This window comes from Odocoileus virginianus, chromosome 3 (genome assembly GCF_023699985.2).
Source record: "Odocoileus virginianus isolate 20LAN1187 ecotype Illinois chromosome 3, Ovbor_1.2, whole genome shotgun sequence".
In the NCBI taxonomy this organism is placed as follows: Eukaryota; Metazoa; Chordata; class Mammalia; order Artiodactyla; family Cervidae; genus Odocoileus; species Odocoileus virginianus.
The window spans coordinates 52030195-52053962 of record NC_069676.1 but is presented as its reverse complement, the minus strand read 5'-3'; the positions used below and the strand labels follow the sequence as shown (position 1 = coordinate 52053962).

Below are 23768 nucleotides of genomic sequence, written 5' to 3'. Positions count from 1 at the left end.
CAGTCGGGAGGAGACATATTATAGCTATGGAGGAATAAAGAACAAAGGGAACACTTACGATTGATTTGTGCATTGTTCCCCTTTTATTGTAATTCATGCATGCATTTCCAGGAAGATAACTGTGCCTACAAGTACAAAGGATAACATCACGGCATATTTTGGAAGCCACTTTGTTGTTTTACGGCCACATCTCAATGCAATTTTTTTCTTAGCAGAGGGAGGGAGAGCACACTACCACCATGATCCAACAGTTTTATTTTCCTGTCTTCCCCCTTTCCTGCTGAACACAGATCACTCCCTCTTTGATAGTGGGTCAGAGGACTTTATAAATATAGTTCTTACTTCAGAACACCCACATACCATAGAGAATGACCTCCACAAGCTCACTGGATTTTAGCATGGCAGAATTTTCCAAGGTCTCTGTGCCTATGATTCCTCATTGATTTGACCCATTTGATGCTACTAGTCTCTTCAAATCAGCCTTTGTCCTCACCAGTATTCAAGAAGCAAACCATACATATTGTTCTGTCCAGAAATGAATTAAAAAAATTTTGAAACTATTTTAAGTTTGAGGAAATGAATATGATACATGGTGCAGGGCCACTATAGCATTTAATCTTCTAATTCACTTACCCAGAATTCATTTCCAGTGTTGTAGGCCACATAGCCCTCACTTCAATTCCACTTGAACTAGGACTGAATATGTGCATGGACCTGGTGCCTCTGTAGAGACTTTTACTGACCAGGTCTACAAATCTGCCTGCAATGCAGGAGACCCAGGTTCAATCCCTGTGTTGGGAAGATCCCCTGGAGAAAGGAATGGTCACCCACTCCAGTATTCTTGCCTGGAAAATTCCATGGACAAAGGAGCCTGGCGGGCTACAGTCCATGGGGTCACAAAGAGTTGAACACAACTGAATGACTAACTTTAACTGTTATTTCCATGCCAACAACCACACAAATGAACACTCTGTTGCTGTTTCAGCTATGTGAAGTATTTGGTTTGAGCTGACCCCAATTAAAAATGTTATTACTACTTTAAACAGACTTGCCACCACTGGTTTTGTTTTCTGGGGGTATAAAGATAGCCTAAAGAGAAAAAAAAAAAAAAAATGACAGGTCAAAGAACAGAGAAATGCCAGGAACATTTTCTTTGCAATGTTTCATTTCCTATTTAAAGGACATACATAGTAGGAATAGTGAGTTGATGGCCATCTTACTAGTTCTCCAATTCTTACTAGTGTGTTTATATCTTGAAGCCATTACAATCAGGTCTGAAATTTAAGAAAGTTGGGACTCTGGCCATTTTAGTTAGACCCCCAACTCTTTGACAGAACTTCCAATAGGACTATAAGAACCATTTGGGCAAAGTGAGTTTGGGGATATTTTCACCAAATTCAACTTCTTGACCCATTAAGTTCTATGATCCTTTGCAGAATCTTCTATGACCAATATGAAATGGTATAAAGAAACACTGAAAACAGTAAAGACATACTGGTAGGCTTTACAAAGCTAAGTTGTAGTTAAGATCAAATGTCTGCTGATACACTAATGAATGAAAAAAACAGCACTTAAATTCATAAATATAATTGTCTTACAACACAACTCCCAAAATGATCTTTCTTTTTTCACTTCAGCCAAATTGTTAAGTCCATTTGAACCATCAGGACAAGAAAACATTGGCTGAGTCTGTTGCCCAGGTGTGAAGGTAAGAATTAACAAAAATTCAGAAAGCTATCCATATGTTAATGAGCACTAATAACAAGTATCAAGATACACCTCTTACATAATAATATGCATCAATGAAAGATTTCAATGGGAAGCAATAGGTCACTATGTCTCCCTCCCATAGACATCATCCAGTTGCCTTTATTACCTGTGGTACGTATACACATACCCACACACACAAAATTAAAAAAAAAAAAAATAGGAGTTCTTGGCACACAATTAAGGATGGAAAAAAAAATATTTTTTCAGTTCCCACTGAAATGCATGAGGAATGCTGAAAGTCAAATCTTGCCCTGTAGTCTTCATTTACCGCAAATCTATGAAAAAACTATGAGTACATTAACATTAATAGAATACAGAGTCACATGGATGGATGGCTATTAACAGTTTCTTTTTGGTTGTGTCCATACAGGTCAAGGATGTAAACAAGAAAGAAAGACTGTTTAGAAAGCCCAACTCTTAATTTCAGGGCTTCAGTTATCTAGTTGGGTTGTTCAAAGACATCAGAGAAGTGAGAGCCAAATTCTAGTATGGACACAGCCAAAGCCCAGATTCCAAAGGCAAACAAACCTGGCTACAAGGAAGTAACATGAAGCACTGTCGTTTTAAAAAGTTATGAGAAATTATTAGGGGATGTGTGAAATGCAACTTCCCCTTAAAACAAAAGGCTGGACCCTTATTCAAGTACTGTGTGCTGTTCTTACTGCCACAACTACACAGGAATGCAGAGAACTTCACGTGGAGTACGTGGAAAGGTCAACCATTAAAACACGGGCAGAAACAGCGAGAGAAGAAAGGTAATTCAGCTCAGGGTAGAGAAGGCTGAATCGGGGTCATTTTGCAGGAACTTTTGTGGATACGGATGTTTGGGTTTTTTAAAATACTAAGAACGTGTGACTAGCTCTTCTCACCTTCTCCTAGGGCTGAGAGAGAGCAGTGCAGTAAAATGGAGCCTGAGGGTGTTCATTTCCAAATAAGGAAGACAATTTGCTGATGATGGGGGTTAGTAGATGTAAGGAAATGATGCCAAGAGAGGCTCAGAAATCTTCCCAGAAGGGTTTTAAGAAAAAAGCAGAGGCTCCTGTGGCTGCAGGATTCGAAGAGGGCGCTGTGGGGGCAGGAACAACCCCTAGGAGGCCCAGGCCCTGGGGTCCTGTGCTCTGGGTGTATATACATACTTGGTTGTGCTTCTGTTGCACAAATACTCATGCATACGGAGTCAATATAAACTGGCACATAATCAATTTGAGTGAAAAGTCATATAAATCTGCCACTTTCCCCCCATCACCCCAGAAACAAAGGGAAAAAGGAAAATTTAAAAATCCAAACCTATGGCATTGGGCCAGATCGCTACCATAATTTTCATTCAACGGAGGGAGGTAGAAGAAGAGAGGAAAAACCCAGTTTGGGATAAATGATTCCCAAGGCCTCTCAGCTGTTCTTACGTCGCTGGCTCTCATCTATAGACAAGATACTCAGCACATGGGACCAAGTTAACAAACAGACAAAGAACCAAAAAAAGAGAGAGAGAGAATTTCTTATACTTCCACATCTGGAAAGAAATCTACCCTGTGGATTGACATGTTAAGGTGAACCAGGTAAATAGGCAGTAGTAGATCAATGGGCTATTGTGTTCTAACAAATGTGTACTGTTGGTTGTTGTTTTCTCTTTTCAAATATGGATTTCTTTCAGGAGGTTTATTTCAAAACGGTGACACGCTGTTTTCTCTCCCACCCCCACCCCCCATCCGCCCCTATAGATGATACTTCCGTAAAAGTTCAGATTGCCAAGGGTGTTTTCTCTCTGGGAACCTATCTGGAATTTTGATCTTTAGGAAATCCTGGATGCATTTCTCCAGCTCTTCCTCAATTGACAGCTTTTCCTTAACAGCTTTTTTTTTGCTACTCATGTTCGACTCCCTGGAGCCGGAAGTCAGAGTCCGGAGCAGGTCACTTTTCCGTCGCAGCTCTGACTGCTGGATCAGCTGGACGGGGCCCTTCTTGATGGGACGGTCCAGAGTCTGGATGTTGGTCTGGCGTGTCACGGGCCCACAGATGACTGTCTCCTGGGGAGAGCTGGCCTCAGACTGGCTGTCGCAGCTGGAGGTGGAGAGGTCGTTGCAGGAGGTGCCGCTCTCTCCTTCTTTGTCACCCTTACCGTTCTTGCAGCAGCAATCACAGTGCGAAGATGACCACCTGGAAGGCTCACCTGCAAAGAAGCACAGGACCCAAGGAGTGAATGTCAGGCAGCTCAGCTTGGAGTAGGAGCGCTGTGTATCAACACACAGACAAGCGTCCACAACCGCGTCTTTAGAAGAAGCAGGACAGCACACAGAATGGGTTGCAACAGGCGTGCCCACCAGCCAAGTTCACTGAGGGAAGGAGGTTAATAAGGGTAAGCTGCATAAGGGGAAACACATTCTAATGCATCAGTCCATGGAGTCGATAGTTACTCAGCTGCACGGTGTCATCACTCACTTTGTTACCTTGGCAGACCATTTAATTCTTAAAGCTTCAGTTTCCTCATCTGTGAGAGGAAGATAATAATTTCCCTACTTTCAAGAGTTGAAGGGTGGAATTAGATAAGGCAAGTGAAATTCTCTGGGAGATAGTGAAGAACAGGGAAGCCTGGAATGTGGCAGTTCATGGGGTTGCAAAGAGCTGGACATGAATGAGCGACTGAACAACAAACAACAACAAAAATGAAATTTTAATGCAATGTGAGGCACACAATAAGCACTCAATATATGCTAACTGACTTTACCGTGGCTGATGTTAAGCCCTAATCCTATGGCCCCATGTTATTGCAGTCAGGTAAATAGGGAGATCCTACAAGAGTGGAATGACAGCTACCAGTCAGGGAAAGCTTACTTGGTATAAACCCACATGTAAGTTCTTCGCACCCATTAACATACTAGACCCTCATGACAATTCTAAGACGTCAGTATCTCCATCCCCAGTTTCCACATCAAGAAACTAAAGACTTTAGAATTTTAGAAACTTGCTGTAGGACTTCCCCAGTGGTCCAGTGGTTAAGTATCTGCCTGTCAATGCAAGGGACACAGGTTCGATCCCTACTCCAAGATTCCACACTGTGGTGGGGTAACTAAGCCACGTGTCACAACTGCTGAAGCCCATGCACCCTACAGCCTCTGCTCTGCACTCAGAGAAGCCACTACAATGAGAAGCCCACAGACAAGAACTAGAGAGTAGCCCCTGCTCTTGGCAACTAGAATAAGCCCTTGCACAGCAACAGAGACCTAGCTGCAGCTCCCCAAAAAGAAATTTGCCATAGTTTGTACAAAGCTATACAATTTGTAAATGGCAGAGCTGGGATTTGGAAACAGGTCTCCCAAACACTATAACTAATCTGTCTGTAAAATGCATGCTTCTCTTTCAAAGCAATTTTCAAAGTATCACTTCTCTCTGAAGTCCTTGTTCACCTATCCTCAGAAATAGTTGTCAATTTTTCCTCTGAGTTATGATCTTCCCTTGTAAGTGCCTCTATTATTACACATATCACATTTTGTTATAGTTATTTTCTACCTTAGGCATCTCAGCTATTATACAATGAGCACCCTGGGTAGACGCAGTGAAGAGTTCATTGTTGTCATCCCAGAAGACAACAGAAGGCTCCAGTAAGAGTATAGAAATTAAATAATTCAATAATTATTATTATCCTAAGAATAATTCTGAAATACCTTGATCCAGCCATACCTAAAGCCAGACCTTTCAATGAGGTTTCACTTACACAATCCACTACATTATATTTAAGCCAGTGTGAATCCCTCTCTCCCTGTTTCCCTGAGTCTTGATTCACAGTAGTACATTCAGCTACTTGGAGCAGAGCCATTTTTCAGATGCTCAGTTGGGGGCTCCCTGAACTAGGAAATCCAGAGTCACCGCGCAAAACAATTTCCTGAGCATAAGTCACTGCTCCAAGCCTTCCACTCTCTACATAGCCACAGTCTTCTTGGCGTCATAAACCTAATACTGTTTACTGATCAGATGCTATACACTGGGCACTATTCATTGCACTAATGCTGTGAAAAAATGAAAGGGAAATCAACCCCCTTTATGATGCTAATATTAAGGGCAAAGATAATGTGGTACATTTATATGTTTTAAAAGGGATCCAGTTTCTATTTGCACTATATCTTATTCTCATAAATAATGAGTCACATGATAATAAGATCCCACTTTGTTATCATTTCTAATGTGGTCAAAGTAGAGGAAACTTAGGATGGAAACTATTAGGAAGGTTATATCCTGTCATCTCTTACAATGTCTGCCCTCTACATATCTAAACCATTTAAATATTTATAACAAGTTATACATTTTTCCTCAGAGATGGTAAAAAAAGAAAGTCCCTATAAATCACAATGCCAAAAGGATCTCTAATATATATTCGCTCTTCTGTACTACTTTTCAAATGTGACTGAATATTCATTGTATTTATATACCCATTAAATAAAATGCAACAATCCAATTAGCCAGAAGGAATCACCACAGCAGTAATGTCCTAGTTATCACAGGCTATTACAAATAAATATCTTCCACGCAACAGAGAAACTATTCAATATGTGCCAGCTGGTGACTGAAAGTATCAGCCATAGAAAATGGTTTCTGTCTGCCAGCCCCGATTCTGAGGAGGATGTTTTTTCTCCTTCAGAAGGTAGAATTTGCCTCTGCCTCTCCAAACCTGGCCATCCCTATACCAATATGATTCCATGGAGAAATGGCTCCAATGAGTTGGGTCAAGGAAAAGTAACGCCAACCCAGGGCTGATCTAGTTTGATCTATCTTGAGCAAAATTCAGAAACTGAACAAAGCTTTAAAAGAAGAAGGAAAAGGAATAGGAGAAAGACAGAAAAGAGAAGAAAAAGATATGTTGGAATACGCCTGCCTATAACCTTAAAACAAGATGACAAAATATTTTGGCCATAAAGCCTCCTAAATCAGTAGAAATACAAGCCTGGGGGACATGTCTGATGGCCCAGTGATTAAGACTTGATCATCCAATGCAGGGGTGCAGCTTTGATCCCTGGTCGGGGAGCTAAGCGCCCATGTGCCTTGTGGTCAAAAGACTAAAACACAAAACAGAAATACTATTGTAACAAATTCAATAAATATTTTTTAAATGGTCCACATCAAAAAAAAGAAAAAAAGAACAGGCCTGTATTTCTCTGTCCAAGAGTTACCTTCCTCTGAAAGTCTTTCTATTCATTGGATGTGGAGGGGAACCTGAGGCTTCTTTTCTGAAAGGCAGTCTAACAACACAAACACCAACTTGTGAATGAGTCCTGTGTGCTCATGTAGAAAACTGCACGCAGCCCTCCACGACCTGTCCAAGCCAATGCCATCCTGGCACGGATGCATTATTTCTGCCCTGAACTTCTGGGATCATCATGGATTTAAATGTCAGTTGGGATCCACCAGCTTCCAGGCAAAGAGAAGTATTACTTTACACTAATTCTAGGCACTATCACTATTAAAGGAAAATTAAACAGATTAATTTTAGTGGAGTCCATTATACTTCCACATGTTTCAATATTTTATGAGCACATCTGAATGTTTTACTACTTTGGAAAGGTAATTCATAAGATGGCTTCTGAAGTCTATATATTAGTTTGAAATCAAAGAAGATGGTATTAATACAGTCCAGTTAGAAGTGCAATCTGAAGGGTCATTATAAAATCTGAAAAATAATCAGATGTGAGAAGAGAACCATGTTGTTTCTTTTTTCTTTTGCTTACCCCCTTCCCAAGAATTTAACCACAGCAGACAGAGGATTTAAACCAGAACACAGAAAACCCTTTCACCCTTGCAGTTCCACTGACATAACCTTACCTGTTCTGGAAAGAGTAAAAGGATCTGTGAAAGGTCAATTCTGTAACTCAAGGTATTCTAGAATCCTCCCCATTATAGAAAATTATGATCTACTAAATACCTTGGTATTTCAAATTACAACATACTTTTGCTCCCAATTTGCTGAGGTTTCAATACTGGCTGGAATAATTCTCTCCACTTGAGGAGAAAATAGGTTACAATTGATTAGTCAGATATAGGGAGAAAATCATTTCATTCTCAGAAAAGTCTCAGTTGTTGATATTAAAACAACAAAATATCTGCAGCCTTTTGGGGGTGTATTAACTAGTTTCTGGTCAAAGAGCCTAATAGCACTTCCTTATCTTTAAACAAACAACTGCTGAATTAGTTGGACATCATTTTTGCTGCCAGGCACATAATAGAGGCTTGATAAATGTTTGATGGTTAAATGAATGAGTCAAACACATGTGTTGAATTATAACAAGTCGATAACACAGTAGATAGATTGCAGGCTCCAGAGTCAGGCTCTGCAATATGTCAGCTTGGATCAACTACTTTACCTCTCTGAGCCTTAGTTTCCTCTTCTGAAAAATAAGGTTAGTAATAGTATCTTCCTCATAAGGGTTTTAGGAAAATTAAATGAGATAATTAAGGTAAAAGCATTTCATGGTTTGTGGGACCCAATCCATACTTTGACGAGTGTACACATTCATTCTGCTAGAAGCCAGAAACTGATCCACATAAACAAAACAAATCAGAAGCTTGTTAGATATGATGATTATGTTTCTACTAACGTCCTATACAACCAATTCTTCAGTCTGGCTGGAGCATTATGTTAGAAAGAACACTAATGCTATAACTGGACTCTTCAGGAAAATGTACACTGAGCATTTCATAATGTCTGATTTTGTTTGGGAATGGAGAGTAACCATTAGCACTTATAGTGTCTGGCACATACTATGAGACCAGGGGATAATTTTGGAAAGAAGTTTCCTTTACAGTGCAGTGCTTAGAATTTCACAAATGGATGGAACTTCTAGGATAAAAATTTACAATAGGACACATCAAATAAATTTAAACCCAGAGCCCAGAGGTGTTTGTAGTTGGGATTAAATGGGAGGGGCAGGAAACTCAATAGCCTTGAGTCCTTAAACACTAAATCTTCCAGCAGTTTACAACTTGGACAAATTGAGAACCAATCAAGAAAATTAAATGAGTGGACTTAGTCCCTCTCCACTATAGCCCTGAGTCCTTACTGACAAAGAAGGAATAATAGAGGAAAGGCCACAGAATCTTTCTCCTCTATGAAAAATTCAAACCAAGCTGAGTGAATCACAACTTAGCAAACTCACAAAGTGCTTATGCATTTTTAAAAGAGGCAGCTCTGCAATCTACCCACACTTCAAATCCTCCACCTGCTAATGGTTGTGAACACAATGCTCATCATTTACAGCAACAGCTGGGAAAACTGCTTCTCCCTGTCTTCTCTGTCAATGATGTAGGAGCCTGCCAGTCTGGGAGCTAGGTGGCCAGATTTAATTTATCGAGGCTGCTGAAACACTTTCTCAGTATCCCGCTTGAAAAGTCAATAATGCCCAAACTGATGTTTTTATAATTCTGCTAACCTTGGAAAAGATATTGCACAGTGGAGATTGGGAATAGACAGACCATGCAAGCACCTGGGAAAAATACATCTTCCAGATTGACAATCCTCATTTCTTGCTTGTGGTTGACCTTTTCTGCACTTGGACATTTGGCCTTAGGAGGGACCCAGCTGGAGACCCTCATTAAGATGAGGTAAGTCTGGGAAAGAGCAGACAGTGAAACCATCCATGCATCTGTCAGGGCCAATCAGGAAAACAGATGTTCCACCTGTTATCTTAAAAGGGAGAATTTAATATAAGGAATTGGTTAAACAGATGTTGGAAGGGTCAAAGATAGTGACTGCAAGAGGCAGCTACCACCCTTAGGACCAAGGAGACAAATAAAAGAGACAGGGTCACTAGAACTGAGATGTGGGCAACAGACATCCTGTGGGAGGTGGGACCCAGGCATATGAGGAGGGACCCTCCCTGCTGCTGGTCATGGTATCTGAAGGGGCCTGGCTCTGGGATTAAAGAAAAACAACAACAACAAAGTTGAGAACTAGAACCAACTCCTTCTGGGGGAAATACAAGCTGGATTGATTCTGATGAGCAGGAAGCAGGCAAGGAGTCCTTCTTCTCCTGCTGTGTTACAGTCTTCCTCTATGTCCCCTACAGACAGAACCTAACAGGAAGACAGCTGAGCCCATGAAAAGAGTGGTGAGCTGAATCACAACCTCAGCACAGAAGAGAGGGGTGGGTTTGAAGCCCAGAGACAACAGCTAAATAACAGGACATTGACCCCTCCAGGGATTCAACAGAAAAGACAGACACAGCTCTCAACCTGCTGGACCATGAGTGCAGATGGAGGAGTTTGGGAATGGAAGTGAAGAACCATCACTGCCGTTCAGCCCCCAGCTGCCCTTGTTATGCATTACTAAGGGTTTTGCACGTGCTCATCCATCACAACTTATTTTCCTGATATTCACCTGTTAAGCTCTTTTTTGACCATCCCTTTCTCAGAGCACCTTACCTATCCATCCTCCAGCCCAATTTAAACCAGTCCCAACTTCCAGTCTGTTTCCTTCATATCCACCACGATGTGTAACTATGGATGTGTTCTTAGGTTGGATTAATGTCAATTTTCCTGTGTTTTAAAGCCTGGCTTTGTTCCCTTTTGAATTCTAATGCATACTCCAGGGCACATACACAATGGGCTTTCACAGCAGTAGATGCTCAGAAAATACCTGCATGAAATGAACAGGAGAGGAAATGGATGAGGTATATGGTTTAGAGTATTTGTGAGGGGCAGTAAACCTTCTACTACACACACACACACACACACACACACACAAGATAGAAAAATATGACACGCAAGATGGAAAAATTTGGTCATTTCACTAGACATTTATACACATGTAACAAAAGCATAAAATAAGCTGATCAACAGAGATTAATGGCAAAATCCATCCAGAACATATATTTTCTAATTGATCATCACTCATACTTATTTATTAATATCCAAAAAAATCCCTAAAGGCATTAAACAACTTCAGTAAAAACTTTCTTAACTACTGGGCTATGGTCTCTAATCACATAATTTTCCACTTTGGTGATGCTGAAACACCCGCCTAGCTCAGGTTTTTCACGTGTGAGGTTTCTCTCTGAATAAAGCAATGCAGCGATGTGTATAAGCTTTAGTCCTGAACTTTAACTTTCTGGCTGACTGCCTTGCTCTTTCAAGTGTTCCTTGATGACGCACTTATTTCACATTTTTCCAGGTTCTTGTTTTCTTTCCTTTTATTGTATTTCTTCCTCTTAGTCTCAGCATTTTTCAGCTAAGACTCTACTGAATTACTCCTGTCCCCAAAGTCCTTATTTGCCTATTTCCTAGAGAGTTCGATGGTCCATCTGATCTCTTTTCCTATGGTGTCCTCTTCATCCTGGCTACTTACTTTTATATTTTTCTTCACCAGTTTTCATAAACCTGACCATTTCCCTGAATAATAAGTTTCACTACAACTCCTCTCAATCTGTACCTCAGAGTATTTTATCTCTTAGAATGAAACGTACATGAAATTATTACAGGATTTGTATGCTTCCTCTTTCCAGTAAAAACAGCCATCCTTTCCTTTCAGGAACTTCCCTTCACTATTCCATCCTGAAGGAACTGTCAACCATGCTGCCGTGTCTAGCCACAAGAGGAGGACAAATGGACTATCTATGAAACAGCCATCTCACAACTGTAGTGGGTGGTTCAGGCATGGTTATGTGAGCCAAGCTGAGTGAATCAGAGTCCCCACTGGGACTGTTCTGTGGGAACTTACAAGTACTATCCCTAGTCATTTGGGATGTGCCAAACTGGGAGGATGTGAGTTCACTGGCCATCTTCCTTACCAGCTGGAGGGGAGTTCATGCATGAAGAAGCCAAGCAGACAGCCAAAGCTAAGAAACGGTCAGGAGACAGAGCCCAACATCTAGCAGTATCACACACTGGCCTCATTCCTATAATTTTATAAGCCAAGAAATTCTCTTTTGGCTTAATCTAGTAGAGTTAATTTTGCATTACTTACAATAAGAGTCTTGAACACTTGATCAAACTCATGTAATCACACTCAATATCTGTCTAGTTTACTTTTGTCATCCCCTGAGTCTGTCTAGTCAAAGCTATGGTTTTTCCAGTAGTCATGTATAGATGTGAGAGCTGGACTATAAAGAAAGCTGAGTGCCGAAGAATTGATGCTTTCAAACTGTGGTGCTGGAGAAGACTCTTGAGAGTCCCTTGGACTGCAAGGAGATCCAACCAGTCCATCCTAAAGGAAATCAGTCCTGAACATTCATTGGAAGGACTCCAATACTCTGGCCACCTGATGTGAAGAACTAACTCATTGGAAAAGATGCTGATGATGGGAAGATTGAAGGTGAGAGGAGAAGGGGACGACAGAGGATGAGATGGTTGGATGGCATCACTGACACAATGGACATGAGTTTGAGTAGGCTCCGGGAGTTGGTGATGGACAGGGAAGCCTGGCATGCTGCAGTCCATGGGATTGCAAAGAGTTGGACATGACCAAGTGAATGAACTGACCGATCATTTGTACCATTCTAGCACTAATATTACTCTAGGGCGCAAGTACAACTACTTCCTAAGCTACTTTGTAAGTTACCCGTTTCTTCTCTGGACTCACAGCCCTTTTGCTACACTAGTCCCAGCAAATTTGACTAACACTATCAAGAAACATACTAAGACAATGCTGCCTCCTGTTGTACATAATTATTCCCACAGTGAATGACAATATCTGTCCCTCCAAAACCAGAAACTTAACATAACAGTAGATATCATTTACTGAGGACCCCCATGAGCCTAGTATTGTGCTTAGCACTTCACATAATCTAGTCTTCACAATAGCTTTCCTAGGTGGATGTGATTCTCTTTCCTTTTTATGGAAGACGAAACTATAGCTCAAAGTGGTTAATTATCCCATCCAAAGTTAGAGTTTACAAGTGGCAGATTAAGAATTCAAATACAGATCTCTCTTAGTACAAAGTCTCTGCTTTTTTTGGTGGACACATTATTCAATATCTACTAAAGACATTTAAAAATACCAACAGACCAAAAAGATTAAAGTGTGGACTTTAAGACACAATAATCCCAGTGATTCCAACTCTTCAGTAACTTTAAAAAGTAATCAACTGACCAAACAACTTGAAAGTCCAGGTTTTTGTAGGTTTTTAAAATCATTTTATCTATATTAAAAATCTCATCTCCCTTTCTCAAGTTCACTGGAACAAACTGAAAATAACTAAGTGAAGGATGAAGAGTTCTGGTCCCTTTCTGATATGTGGGGTATATCACCCCCCTCCATAAGTCTTCTGTTCTACCCGGGTTGCCCTGGTAGCAGTCAACTGTGTTTGAGGTATGCATGTAATTAGCACAGGAAAAAAGCCCTTTGCCAGTTAATTAAGATTTCATATTTACTAATACTGCTTAATATATTTTCAACAACCAACCAATATATAATACCTCCTCAAAGTGTGGAAATCAAAACACAACAATCTATGGCTTATTGGTAAATGCAGGCATAAATTTCTGTTGATTCTCCTGGTAAAAGAAAAAATAGTCAAATTAACTCAGAGCAGTTTTTCAAGAGCCAGAGCGTCCTGGGAATTTTTCAAGAATCACAGATAAAATAAAAGAACTGTAGAACAGGGGTTGCTAGGCTCCAGGATCTAATGCCTGATGATCTGAGGTGGAGCTGATGGAATAATAATAGAAGCGATGTGCAATAAATGTAATGCACTAGAATTATCCCAAAACCATTACTCCCTCACCCCTGATCCATGGAAAAACTGTCTTCTATGAAATTGATCCCTGGTGCCAAAAAGGTTGGGGACTGCTGTCTTAGAACATTTATAAATCATAAACTGCTTTTAAGTTGGAGTTAACCAGAAAACTTTGGACGGTGAGAAATACAGCCATGAAAAGTTCAACTGGGATGTAGTTCAAAACTCACTACGGACAGAATCATAGAGCACAAGACCTAGAAGGGACCTGTTCAGAGGCCACTGATCACCCTTGTTTTACAATGAGGAGAGAGAAAGATGCCTAACTATGGTGTCAGGGCCCAGCTCCTGAGCCCTGTCTGGGACCCTGCCAGGGAAACAGCTGGAAGGGTGCGGAGTTTTGGAGGCACAGTCAGACCCAAGTAGAGAGGTTTTCATTTCTGAACAGTCCATCAAGTGGGAAAGAAAAGCTCTCAGGAAGAGTCCATTACTAAGTACAGTGAAGACTAACATACGACAGAGCAGCTTGAAGAAAGCAGATTCCTCTAACATGACCACATGTCTAAGAGAGACAGAGACAGACAGACAGACAGACATTGAGTGATGATGACACTGACCTCCGCTGGCACCTACCTATGCTTAGACAGGGCTGGGCACTTTACTCGCATCACCTCTTTGAGCCCTCACTACCAGTGAGGAGAGTTAGGGAATCATAATGCCGAATTCCCACCTTCCTGGGGGTGAGAGGAGACGGGCGGGGACCAAACTTCCCCAGTTCCAGGGAGGCTGAGATTCATCAAACAGGTTTACTCAGAATCAGCATCTAAAAGGTCTGCTTTTAAACTGCACACACCCTTGATGGAAGCTGAGTCTGACACCTCCGTGTGACTTAGTTTAGCACAATGCTTGGACCTGACAGAGGAAGCTGGGAACTCACAATAGTGAGTCACTCCTGGCAAATGACATTCATGAACTGTGAGCTCTGACCACAGGTCAGGTGTGGGGCCAAGTGCTTTACAAACATTTGTATTTTATGTTAGCAACACCACCAAGGAAGAGTTTCTCCAACTCGGTACTACGGAGATTCGGGCTGGATGATTCTCTGTTGCAGGCGCTGCCTCTTACCTTGTATGATGTGCAGAAGCATCCCTGGCCTCTCCCCACTAGTTATCAATAGCGCCTCCACTCCTCACTCAACACAACTAAAATCACCTCCAGGTGAGAACCATTGCCCTGCAGTAAGTATGATTCCTATTTGGTTGATGAGGACACTAGATTTCATAACCGTTGACTAATTTGCCCATGAGTCCCAAAGCTAATAAAAGAAACCAGGGATTGATATCTGGCAGATTTGACTCCAAGGCCAAGGCCTGTTTCATCAGTATATCATGGTGCTTCAGTGAAATGATGTCTTTTTGAAAAAGGAGCTTCTTGGGCAGAGATCCAACCATTCCATTCACTCCAAGTTCCAAAAGAAGACCAGTGAAAGGAAATGGAGTTGCCCTTTCACTTTTTACAACATGAAAAGAGCATCTTATTCTCACCAGGCTATCTTCAGATGATAATGGAGAAAGAAAGATTTATAGAGTTTAGAGGCTCTGCCTGAACACATATCTCTGCCAACTGGCCACTGATCAATTACTCTTCTTTTAAGTAGGAATTCAAAATGAGACAAAGGTGGCTTAACCTGGGATTTTCCCATATAGCCACAGCCTATGTTCCTATCATGTAATAAAAACAGACAACGTTAAATTGAATGTTTACTACATAGCAGGTGCTGTCTTGCATTTCGCCTGCAGAATCTCTTTAGAGATTCACAGCATTCCTACGAAGTGCACTCTACTGCCATTCACATTTTACAGACACGTGAACTGAGAAACAGAGAGGTTAAGCAACCAAAATAAAGTCTTTAAAAGAAGAGGTGTGATGCAGATGAACATAATCTGATCCCAGAATTTCCATAATGAGGTAGGTAGGAAAGCATAGTGGTTCAGAAACTGGGATTGAGAGTCAAAGAAACAGGAATAGGGCACAATTCTGCTGTTGGCTATAAGTTTTTTCATCTGAAAATGTTGAAAATACCAATACTGCCATGGTAGGATGATGAGAATTAAATGATATTTGTCTCCAGCATGATCACAGTGCCTAGAATATATTTAATACCCACTGAAAAAAATTTTTAAAAGATAAGTACTTTGATACCCAAATTGATAATGTTCATATCAATCACAGTTGTAAAATATTTAAAAGGCAATGTCAATAAAGACACTTTCATAGGTAATCTATGTGTTTTTTTCCTGCTTTTCTTTCAATAGACAGTCTACCCAAAGCCCATCTCCATATTACTTTACCAATATTTTTACTTTCTATTCTCATGGGCTATCAAACAAAGTATTGACTTATTTGCATAATTGATAATACTTAGGAAGGTACTGCTGATGAACATATTGATTCATAGAGAGCTTTTCCTCCTCTTTGCTCTGAAGCTAGGGTTGTCATAGGTGACCTGCAGTGATTCTAAAGGCAACAAAAATTCCTAAAATGAGGGTTAAGCTGTGCACTGTGATGATAGTTCACTATTATTCCTTTATATATGATTTGCCTATTTGTTAAATCATTTTCATTACACATACATGCACAACTCCAAAGATTTCTCACCCTTCTTTTAAGAAGAAAAATCTTTCATTGCGGAGCCCACCATTACTTTTATGGTTAATTCACTTAGACAGTCAAGTGGTTTGACAGATGCATCCAATAAGCAATGAACACAATGGAGTGCTACCTAAATGAGCACTGATAATTTCCAGGGTGACATTATTGTCACCTTGTATATTGTCACCTTGTTTCTTTAATTTCTAGACAGAGTACATCATGTAAAATGCTGGGCTGAATGAATCACAAGCCGGAATCAAGATTGCTGGGAGAAATATCAACAACCTCAGATATTTAGATGATACCACTCTAAAGGCAGAAAACAAAGAGGAACTAAAGAAGCCTCTGATGAAGGTGAGAGAGGAGAGTGAAAAAGCTGGCCTGAAATTCAACATTCAAAAAACTAAGATCATGGCATCCAGTCCCATCACTTTATGGCAAATAGAAGAGGGGGAAAGTGGAAGTAGTAACATTTTATTTTCTTGGGCTCCAAAATCACTGCAGATGGAGACTGCAGCCATGAAATTAAAAGACGTTTGTTCCTTGAAAGGAAAACCATCACAAATCTATATAGTGTATTAAAAAGTAGACATCACTTTGCCGACAATGGTCTGTATGGTTAGAGCTATGATTTTTCCAGTAGTCATGTACAGATGTGAGAATTGGGCCATATAGAAAGCTAAGCACTGAAGAATTGATGCTTTTGAATTGTGGTGCTAGAGAAAACACTTGAGAGTCCCTTGGACTGCAAGGAAATCAAACCAGTCAATCCTAAAGGAAATAACCCTGAATATTTATTAGAAGGACTGATGCTGAAATTCCAATACTTTGGCCACCTGATGTGAAGAGCAGGTTCATTGGAAAAGACCCTGATGCTGGGAAAGATTGAAGGCAAAAGGAAAAGAGGACAGCAGAGAATGAGATGGTGAGACAGCAACACTGACTCAATGGAAGTCAATTTGAGAAACTGAGAGACACGGGTCGTAGGAAACACCCTCTTCCAACAGCAGTGCTATATGCTGGTGATAGCAAACACCTTCTTCCAACAACACAAGAGAAGATTCTACACATGGACATCACCAGATGGTCAATACCAAAATCAGACTGATTATATTCTTTGCAACCAAAGAGGGAGAAGTTCTATACAGTCAGCAAAAACAAGACCAGGAGCTGACTGTGGCTCAGATCATGAACTCCTTATTCCCAAATTCAGACTTATATTGAAAAAAGTAAGGAAAACCACTAGACCATTCAGGTATGACCTAAATCAAATCCCTTACGATTATACAGTGGAAGTGACAGATTCAAGGATTAGATCTGATTGACAGAGTGCCTGAAGAACTAGGGATGGAAGTTTGTGACATTGTACAGGAGGCAGTGATCAAGACCATTCCCAAGAAAAAGAAATGCAAGAAGGTAAAATGATTGAGAGGCCTTACAAACAACTATGAAAAGAAGAGAAGCTAAAGACAAAGGAGAAAAGGAAAGATATACCCATTTGAATGCAGAGTTCCAAAGAATAGCAAGGAGAGATAAGAAAGCCTTCCTCAGTGAGCAGTGCAAAGAAATAGAGGAAAACAATAGAATGGGAAAGACTAGATATTTCTTCAAGAAAATTAGAGATACATTTCTAATGTTCAAGGGAATATATCATGCAAAGATGAACACAATAAAGGACAGAACTGGTACACACCTAACAGGAGCAGAAGATATTAAGAAGAGGTGGCAAGAATACACAGAAGAACTGTACAAAAATGATCTTCACGACCCTGATAACCATGATGGTGTGATTACTCACCTAGAGCCAGACATCCTGGAATGTGAAATCTAGTATGCCTTAGGAAGCATCACTACGAACAAAGCTAGTGGATGTGATGGAATTCCAGCTGAGCTATTTCAAATCCTAAAAGATGATGCTGTGAAAGTGCTACACTCAATATGTCAGTAAATTTGGAAAACTCAGCAGTGGCCACAGGACTGGAAAAGGCCAGTTTTCATTCCAATCCCAGAGAAAGGCAATGCCAAAGAATGTTCAAACTACCACATAAATGCACTGATCTCACACGCTAGCAAAGTAATGCTCAAAATTCTCCAAGCCAGGCTTCAACAGTGTGTGAACCATGAACTTCCAGATGTTCAAGCTGTATTTAGAAAAGGCAGAGGAACCAGAGATCAAATTGCTATCATCTGCTGGGTCATAGAAAAGGCAAAAGAGTTCCAGAAAAACATCTACTTTTTCTTCATTGATTATGCCAAAGCCTTGGACTGTGTGGATCACAACAAATTGTGGAAAATTCTTAAAGAGATGGAAATACCAGACCATCTGACCTGCCTCCTGAGAAAGCTGTATGCAGGTCAAGAAGCAACAGTTAGAACTGGATATGGAACAACAGACTGGTTCCAAATCGGGAAAGGAGTACATCAAGGCTGTATATTGTCACCCTGTTTATTGCAGAGTACATCATGAGAAAGGCTGGGCTGAATGAAGCACAAGCTGGAATCAAGATTGCTCAGAGAAATATAAATAACCTCAGATACACAGATGCCACCACCCTTATAGCAGAAAGCGAAGAACTAAAGAGCCTCTTGATGAAAGTGAAAGAGGACAGTGAAAAATTTAGCTTAAAACTCAACATTCAGAAACCTAATATCATGGCATGTGGTCCCATCACTTCATGGCAAATAGGTGGGAAAACAACAGAAACACTGAGAGATTTTATCCTTTTGAGCTCCAAAATCACTGCAGATGGTGACTGCAGCCATGCAATTAAAAGACGCTTGCTCCTTGAAGAAAAGCTATGACCAACCTAGACAGCATATTAAAAAGCAGAGACATTACTTTGCCAGCAAAGGTCTGTCTAGTCCAAGCTATGTTTTTCCATTAGTCATGTATTGATGTGAGAGTTGTACTATAAAGAAAGCTGAGTGCCGAAGAATTGATGTTTTTGAACTGTGGTGTTAGAGAAGACTCTTGAGAGTCCCTTGGATTGCAAGGAGATGCAACCATTCAATCCTAAAGGAAATAAGTCCTGAATATTCATTGGAAGGACTGATGCTGAAGTTGAAACTCCAATTCTTTGCCCATTTGATGGGAAGAACTAACTCATTGGAAAAGACCCTGATGCTGGGAAAGAGGGAAGGCAGGAGGAGAAGGGGACGACAGAGGATGAGATGGTTGGATGGCATCACAGACTCAATGGACATGAGTTTGAGTAAGCTCCGGGAGTTGGTGATGGACAGGGAACCTGGCGTGCTGCAGTCCATGTGGTTGCAAGGAGTCAGACATGACTGAGCGACTGAACAGAAATGAACTGGTAGGCAGTGAAGAACAGGGAATTCTAGTATGCTGTAGTCCATGGTGTCACAAAGAGTAGGACACAACTTAGTGACTGAACAACAATGGCAATGATTTTCAGGTCAAAGGGGATGGAAATTTTTATGATCTCTGTGATAACTATGGGGAAATTAGATTGAGAGATACTTGAATTCTACATTGCTAAGTACCTGGTTATTAAATATATTATTCCCTTTGCATTAATAACTATACCCTTAGTAACACACTCTTAAGTGCTAACATTTGGGAAATAGATGGGAAAGAGCTTTTTAAAGAGACAATCAAAAGAGTGACATAAGATAAAGATCCAATTTCATTCTTCTACAAATGGTTATAAAGCTTTCTCAACATCATTTATTGACAAAACTATCCTCTCCTTATTGATTTTTTACTCCCTTGTCAAATGTTAGTTGATCACATATGAAGGTTCATTTTTGGGCTCTTGATTCTGTTCTACTGGTTTCTCTCTATTTTTATGCAAGTGCCATACTATCATACTGTTTTGATTACTATCACTCTTTAATATAATTTGAGTTCAGGGAGTGTGATGATACTTGTAGTTTCTAGCTGGTTTTTTTTTTTTTTTTGACTTTTGCTTTTCTTTCTTTTTTCTAATCAGGATTGCTTTGGTTATTCACAGTTTTTTGTGGTTCCATATAAACTTTAAGATTTTTTTTTTCTATTTCTATAAAACATGCCATGGGATTTTGATAGAGGTTACACAAAATAAAAATAGATTAAATTAATACACATAAAATATGAAACAATAAATCTCTTGGAAGAAAACATAGGATAAAAGTACCTTGACAATTAGTAAAGACTATTTTGGTTGTGTAACCAAAAGTACAAGCAACAAAAGCAAAAAATTATTTGAGATTACATCAAGCAAAAAAACTTATATGGCAAAACAACCAACCACCAAGATGAAAAGCCAACCTATGTAGTGGGAGAAAATATTTTCAAATCATATATCTAATAATGATTATTTATTTTTTTAGATTTATTTATTTAGATTAATTTAGATTAATTATTTATCTAATAAATAAAATAAAAAATCAAATATCTAATATATATCTAATAAGGCGTTAATATAAAAAAAAATAGAGCTTCCCAGGTAGCACAGTGGTAAAGAATCTGCCTGCCAATGGAGGAGATGAAGGAGATGCAGTTTTGATCCCTGGGTATGAATCCAAAAAAATACCAAAAACTCATTTAATTCAATAGGCGAAAACAAACTGAAAACAACCAAACATTTTTAAATGGGCAGAGAAACTGAATAGATATTATTTTTCCCCCAAAAGGTATACAAATGGCCAACCAATATATGAAAATGTGCCAGGAAAAGAAAGAGACTGGGAGTATAAGGGAGTGGGATGAAGGTGACTAGTTAAATATGGGAATTCTCATGGGCCTGTAGAAATGCCAAATTGATAAATCCTGCTCTCTCCCCATATCAACAGTGTTTCAAATTCCCCTTTTCCATGTTTCTCTAATTCTATACAATAATTCTACCTGACATACATGCATCCATATAGTTAAATAGAGTGGTGTGGTAAAAAGAAAAAAAAAATGACCTTAGCAAAATGAATATAAGGCATCTTCTATTTTTGATACAAATATTTTATTTTACTCTTTGTGCTAATCTAGTCTTTCATTACATTGTAAGTTTCTGGAAAGTAAGTTCCCATTTGAAAAGTTCCTGGCTGAAAATTATGCTTGTTCCATTTTTGACAAAGACTTATGAAGAGCCATGACTTAGCAGGAGAGAAGAAATTATAAAGCCTAGTACTTGTATAACATTTGATAGATTAGAGACACACTTTCATTCACTACACCTCATTTGATTCTCATATTTATTAACTCAGCACTCAATTAATATTTGATTGCACTTTTAGGCAATGGGTACACAGTTGCTTACAGGTATTTTACATTTTAGTAAGGAAGATAAACACTAAACAAGTAAAAGAAAAAATTTCAGGTAGTGATGAGGACTGTGAAGAAAATAAAACAGGATAATATGATGGGGTGAGAATTGACAGATATAATGATGAGAAAGCATCTCCAGAGAAGCTGATATTTGAGCAGGGATCTATTGTCCAAAACAAGCTAGCCTATGAGGATCACATAGAAGTCATTATAAGCAAAAGGAACATTATATGCAAAGGTCCTGAGGTAGGAATAAGATAGAATATGCAGTGAGAGAGGAGGAACTGTAGGAAGTGAAGTTGGAGAGAGAGACAGGGGTCAAACTGTAAAGAACTTCAAAGCCTACAATCAGCAGTTATGCAGGACAATAAGGATGGTTTTAATGAGGAATTACACGATTCATCTTTGTAAGAAGCTTACTCACACTGCTCTCTAGAGAACAGATTATAGATGAGCAAGAATGGAGGTAGGGAAGCAGCTGATGGTTTCCAGGCTACTTGTAAGGATGACTTATAAGAGTGGAGATGGAGGGAAAGAACTCTATGAGATAGATGCTCTTATTCCCATTTTATAGATGAGGAAAGTGAGGCTCAGGAAAGCAAATGATGTATCTATGCTGAATATCAGAGTCAATAATTTTTGTTTATAAGTCCAGTTCTTCCCTCATTATGCCATGATTTATCAATGGTTAAGGCATCTCAATATACAGATTATGCAAATTTTCAACAATCAATCTGTTTTTGGCAGATGTCTCTAGCTTTATCCTGTATATCAGAACATTTATTTGGTTAGTCCTTCTGCTGATCTGCACCTGCTGGGGTTGTTTGATTGACTTCACAAACTAGAAGCCTGGAGTTTAATTCCACCATCAGGAATCATTATATTGTTTGTAAACAATGACAGACTATGATAAATATGCATTCCAGTTAATTACTGCCTTCCCATGTGCCTTCTTCACTTTCTCATTTCCATCATCCTGTCACATCTTAATACCTGATTGTGCATCCTCTACAACAGGGAGACAGAAAGGAGCTGCAAACACATTGACATACAAGAAGACAGCCCTGCATCCTGTCGGTTTCTTGGGAACAGAAGCCAAACCTGAAGTTCAAACACTGTTGAGAATTAACAGGTTTTCAGTATGTTCAGTTTTTTATCATCCCATTGGTTTATATATTAGGTTTTTCCTAATAGATTTCCATGATATGCCCACCCTTGAAGCTGAATTAAATAGTAAGCGAAGTTCCATTAGGGTTTGAGACATTCAGCATTTTTTAAACATTCTTTTTTTTTTTTTTAATAGCAGGGCCAAAGAATAGTTAGTAAACATTCTAGAATGGGGTTTCTTTAGCTACAAGAGTAGCAGCTTCTGCCACAGAATTCTTGGAACAGAGAAAGAAGTCTCCATATGTTTTATTAAATACCAACAATTCACATATGGTATAGTACAGGTGTTATATAAATCAAGGAAGAGTACATGAGACAGGCAGTTTCACAAAGTGATGATGAGCTTGAGCTGTGATGTCAACAAATCTCAATGTCACTGAACTTCTATTTATCACTTTAGCAAGTTGTTGAACCTTATTTTGCTCACCTGCAAAATGGGGACAATAGCAGTAGCCACCCCCATGGGGTTGTTTGAGAGGTAAATGCAAAGTGCTCTGCTTGATGCCTGGCCCTGAAATATATCTGTCACTGTTGTCACAAGTTATTATTAGTAGTGTAAAAACATATTAGTGAAAGTGAAGTCACTCAGTCATGTCCAACTCTTTGCAACCCCCTTGGACTATAGCCTATCAAGCTCCTCTGTCCATGGGATTTTCCAGGCAAGAGTACTGGAGGGGATTACCATTTAATAATATGTTACTAATAACACTATGTGCTCAATGTGCTCAATTGCTTCAGTCATTTCTGATTCTTTGTGATCCCATACACTGTAGCCGGCCACACTCCTCTGTCCATGGGATTTTCCAGGCAAGAATACTGGAGTGGGCTGCCATGTCCTTCTCCAGAGGATCTTCCCAACCCAGGGATTGAACCTACATCTCCTGTGGCTCCTGCATTGCCAGGCAAAATCTTTACCACTGAGCCACAGGGGAAGCCCAATAACACTATATATTATTATTAACTAAAGTAATTAATAATTACTAACATATTATTAGTGATCACTATGGACTATTCTCTTTTTCTTTTATGTGAAGAGAATGAATTATACGTACAATACGATTTTTTCCCCCATCGGTGGGGTTGGCCCGCCCTACTCTGCCAAATAGAAGTCTATCTTACTGATCCCTCACATGAGAAGATGGCTGGTCTGGATTTCAAGGTATGGTAAAGACTGAGCTAAGATGCCTTAGTTGCAGAGGCAGGTGATATATTGCACCAGTCATGGTATGAGACTCACGTCCCAGCCCTGACATGGTACCAACCAA

General features: G+C 39.7%; 1 protein-coding gene across 1 annotated transcript in view; it reads right to left on the bottom strand.

Moving 5' to 3' along the window:
- Positions 1–60: 60 nt before the first annotated feature.
- The window catches only part of KCTD16 (potassium channel tetramerization domain containing 16), a 290556-nt gene continuing 266848 nt past the window's right edge, over positions 61–23768 (bottom strand). The window contains exon 3 of the mRNA XM_020881602.2: positions 61–3937. Coding sequence (XP_020737261.2) covers positions 3483–3937 — 455 coding nt within the window. The 3' untranslated portion in view covers positions 61–3482. The remainder of the gene's footprint in view (positions 3938–23768) is intronic.